The following is a 4187-nucleotide window of genomic DNA, read 5'->3' on the forward strand; positions in this document are numbered from 1 at the left end:
AGTTTCCTCATGACCTGGCAAAAGAATGCTCCCAGAGTAAGTGATTGAGGAGAGAAAGAATGCCTCCACAATGGAAGCTGCAAACATTTATCATCTAATTTCGTGAGGACATAACTATCTCTCACTTTCGTAATGTTTTATTGGTCACACAAACCAACTGTGGAAAAATGCAGGAGAGGGCTACACAAAGGTGTGAATACCAACAGGCGAGATCACTGGGGGCCAACGTGAAGGGTGACTGCCACACTCATCAAATAAAATGGTTCTCCCTCTTTTTCCTCTTCATTGAATTGTTAATTTAATGTATTCCCTTGCTGCTCTTAGAGCATTGTTTGAAAGTAGTAAGGAAGAATTTTTAGTTTACTGACTTTTTCTAGGAAAGGATTGAATTACAATATTTTTAAAAATCTTGGCCGGGCGCGGTGGCTCAAGCCTGTAATCCCAGCACTTTGGGAGGCCGAGACGGGCGGATCACGAGGTCAGGAGATCGAGACCATCCTGGCTAACACGGTGAAACCCCGTCTCTACTAAAAATACAAAAACTAGCCGGGCGAGGTGGCGGGCGCCTGTAGTCCCAGCTACTCAGGAGGCTGAGGCAGGAGAATGGCGTAAACCTGGGAGACGGAGCTTGCAGTGAGCTGAGATCCGGCCACTGCACTCCAGTCCGGGCGACAGAGCGAGACTCCGCCTCAAAAAAAAAAAAAAAAAAAAAAAAAAATCTTATCTAATCAAGTTGTCTCTTTCCTCTGGAGTCCACAGAGCAGAGCAATGTGGAGCAAGGCCCTTTGCCTGCTCCTTAGCTCTTAGCAGTCCCAGTTTCTGTTACTCCTGCTCGGTGGAGTCAAGGACACCACCACTCTTGCATGGTGTGGCCAATAGTGTGCCATAAATGTTACCCATTATAATAACGTTCTCATCATAAAATAGAAGAAATAGTGTCTTGGGGGAGAGAGGAAATGAAAGAGACTCAAAATCACTCCAGTAGGCCACAGGTAGCCCCTATTTTTTGAGAACTTGCTGTGGTCTAGTAACATTGCTATTTGTTACACATACAATGCCTCCTCCAATGTTCCAAATGCTGTGAGAAGTTGACTTTTATTGCCGCTTCACAGACAAAAGAATTGAAATTTAGGAGATAAAAATCACTTGTCCAAAATCACAGAGCCAGCACTTTTAGACTCATGATATAAATTCAAGTCCCCCCAGTCCTTAAGCCTCTTTCTCCCACTACATATCCATAGGAGGAAGGCCTCATAGCTAGATCTTCCCTCATAGCCTCCCACCCCACTCATACCCCCAATGAATCACAGAAGCAGGATGTACAAAGAGAAATAGGCTCGTTTATTTATTCATTGATCAACTGGCACTTCCTGAAATCCTGCTGTGTGCCAAGCCTTTCCCCAAAGGAGGATATCAGTGGTGGAGCCAAGTCTCGGGGTGGAAAGGACCTGGACCATACAGAGCAGGACTCCAGAGCCTCCTCCAAATGGCAGGAATCAAGCTGTGAGAGAAAATCAGATAAGAGCTTCAGCATAGAAACCACCCAAATCATATCCACATCCTTCCTCCTGCCCAAGGATCCTCCTGAGATAAAGAAAATAGCAAGATAGTGCTGTAGTTGAGAGAGACTTAGTGTCAGGAGACAAGTCTCATTTTCACCGTAAAACTCTAAATTGAAAGCATTGAACTAGATAATCCTCAAACTCTTTTGGGATTTAACCTCAGAAAACATGACAGAAACAACCTGAATATTAAATTCTTAGTGCACATAGTGCTTTGCAGAGCACTTTCAATCTCATTATGTCCTTTTTACCGATAAAGAAACTGAGACTCAGAAAGTCACTTGCCCAGGACCCCCACCCAGAGACACTAGAATAGAATCAAAGCCACAGGTGATCCTATGGAAATCCTGGCCCTGAGACCTAGAGAACAGTTCTCTTGAAGGACAAGGGAGTCAGACAGAGGCTCTGCTTGGAATAGGGGTCAGGAGTCCCCCTGCCCGTATGCCTGGGCCTCCAGAGGGTTGAGGCTGAGAGGGCTGGAGGGAGCTCAGTGTGCCCTCGGCCCCTGCTTACCTTTCACAGGGGAAACACAGGATTTCCCACACATGCCCACGCAGCACTTCAAGTCACGCTCGCACTGGCCATCCATCTCACAGTAATTGGGGGGTTTAAGCATCAAACATTGGCCATAAGCCGGTGGACAACGCCCAGGCTTCCTCTTTGCTGGGTGAGAGTGAGGCTACCAGTCAGAGGCCTTGTACTTTACACAACCTCTCCTATCTCCACTTTTTTAGAGTGAGCCCCTGCTCCAACCTGAGCAGGTCGGATCATTCCCTCCCCATCTCTATCACCACCACTTTCTCCGTAAGGCACCCCCCAAACTTAGCACCTCGCTGTCCTAGAACATCAGGCCCCCATTGATGCAGGGGGCCAGTCGTCCAGTGCTGACTAGGTGGGAGGCTTCCAACTACCTGGCTATCTAAATGCCCACTGCTTCACCACCTGCTGGCTACCTTCCTGCTTAGGGCAGTGTGACTCATTGACTGATTGACAAGGAGGCCTGGCAGGACCCATCATCCAGTGCCATCTCCCTAATGCTGTGTCCTCAGGCTCACTCCTCTCTACCCAGTTCCCCGATCTGCTTACTTGGGCTTGGGGTGTCAACAGGATCCAGGCATTTGATGCCACAAATGTCAGGACAACATCTCTTCTTCCCTAGACACTGCCAGTCACTCTGGCACTCAGGTTTCTCGTATCTAAGGCACTGGGCAGATTTCTTAGGAGGACAGACTCCGGCTTTGAAGGCTTTTGAAGAGAAAGTCAAGAGGTCAGGAGTAGGCTGGGCACTGAGAAGTCATCATGCCTGCTGAACAAAGCACCACTTTTGAGGGGGAGAGACCCTTACCTCAGGAGCTATCCGCAAAGCCCAAAGGGTCATGCCTGCCTGATCTCTGGGTGGATTGATGGGCTTGATTAAACTGGACAAATGGACAGGGGATGTTTCAGACCCAAGAAAAGGGCAGCAGGCTTCTAGTCAAGAGCTCCCACCCCAGAGCAAAACAGGGCTACACAAAGGCAGAGAGGAAGGCTGGGAGTGATGGAGATGGAGACAGATAAACAAAGATAAATAGAACCAGTGTGAGAGAAGTTGAGAGCTAAAGCCCAAGACAGAAACACAGAGACAAACTAGCAGAAGCGAAGACACAAAGAATAAGCAGAGTCAGACACTAATGATTTGAGAGTCGCAGACAGGTGAAGAAGGCAGAGGATAAGAGAGAGAGAGAGAGAGACAGAGAGAGAGAGAGAGAGAGTGGGATCTGGGCCGACAGCATGGCTGCATAGAAAAAGCATTTCCAGCCGGGCGCGGTGGCTCAAGCCTGTAATCCCAGCACTTTGGGAGGCCGAGACGGGCGGATCACGAGGTCAGGAGATCGAGACCATCCTGGCTAACACGGTGAAACCCCGTCTCTACTAAAAAATACAAAAAACTAGCCGGGCGAGGTGGCGGGCGCCTGTAGTCCCAGCTACTCGGAGGCTGAGGCAGGAGAATGGCGTGAACCCGGGAGGCGGAGCTTGCAGTGAGCTGAGATCTGTCCACTGCACTCCAGCCCGGGCGACAGAGCGAGACTCCGTCTCAAAAAAAAAAAAAAAGAAAAAGAAAAAGCATTTCCAGAAGCTCAGAAACCCTCACAGAAACCTTGGCGCTCAGCCAGACATGTATTCCACTCTCAGGGAGGTCTCCTGAAACTAAGCTGACAGATCAGAGCCTACAGAAGGGGACACACCCACATCACCAGGAGACCCCACCTCTGACCCTGCAGCCCAGATTAGACCAAAGTGACTCCCAACTCACACTTTCCAGAGCCTTCCACAGCCCAAGGTGCCAGGGTTCCCAGGGCAAGAAGCATCATGAAGGGGAAGAGTCCACTGGACTTCATGGTAAAGGCAGGAGTGACTCTAATGGCCAATGCCAAACCTCGCTATTTATTCTTTCACCAGTGGGTGTGGCCCCACCAGAATTCTTTTGGCCTCTCCCAGCTACTATTGCATAAGCAGGAAGCTTAGCCAGAGACCAGAAATCCTGACACCAAGGAGACGGTTTATCTTTCCTATGCCAAGTAAGGCTTTGAGGCCAACACAGTAATTACCAGAAAAGAAAGGGAAGAGGTTGGCCTGAGAGGTTGG

General features: G+C 49.1%; 1 protein-coding gene across 1 annotated transcript; it reads right to left on the bottom strand.

The window, feature by feature from the left end:
* Nucleotides 1–1320: 1320 nt before the first annotated feature.
* On the bottom strand, nt 1321–3986 carry SLPI (secretory leukocyte peptidase inhibitor). The gene is made up of 4 exons (XM_033186534.1): nt 3856–3986; nt 2649–2807; nt 2076–2225; nt 1321–1501 (listed from the first exon to the last, which is right to left on the bottom strand). The coding sequence occupies exons 1-4, from the start codon at nt 3938–3940 to the stop codon at nt 1497–1499; spliced, it is 399 nt and encodes a 132-aa protein (XP_033042425.1). The 5' UTR covers nt 3941–3986; the 3' UTR covers nt 1321–1496.
* Nucleotides 3987–4187: the final 201 nt, after the last annotated feature.

Source organism: Trachypithecus francoisi, unplaced genomic scaffold, assembly GCF_009764315.1.
Source record: "Trachypithecus francoisi isolate TF-2019V2 unplaced genomic scaffold, Tfra_2.0 Lachesis_group21, whole genome shotgun sequence".
Taxonomy (NCBI): domain Eukaryota; kingdom Metazoa; phylum Chordata; class Mammalia; order Primates; family Cercopithecidae; genus Trachypithecus; species Trachypithecus francoisi.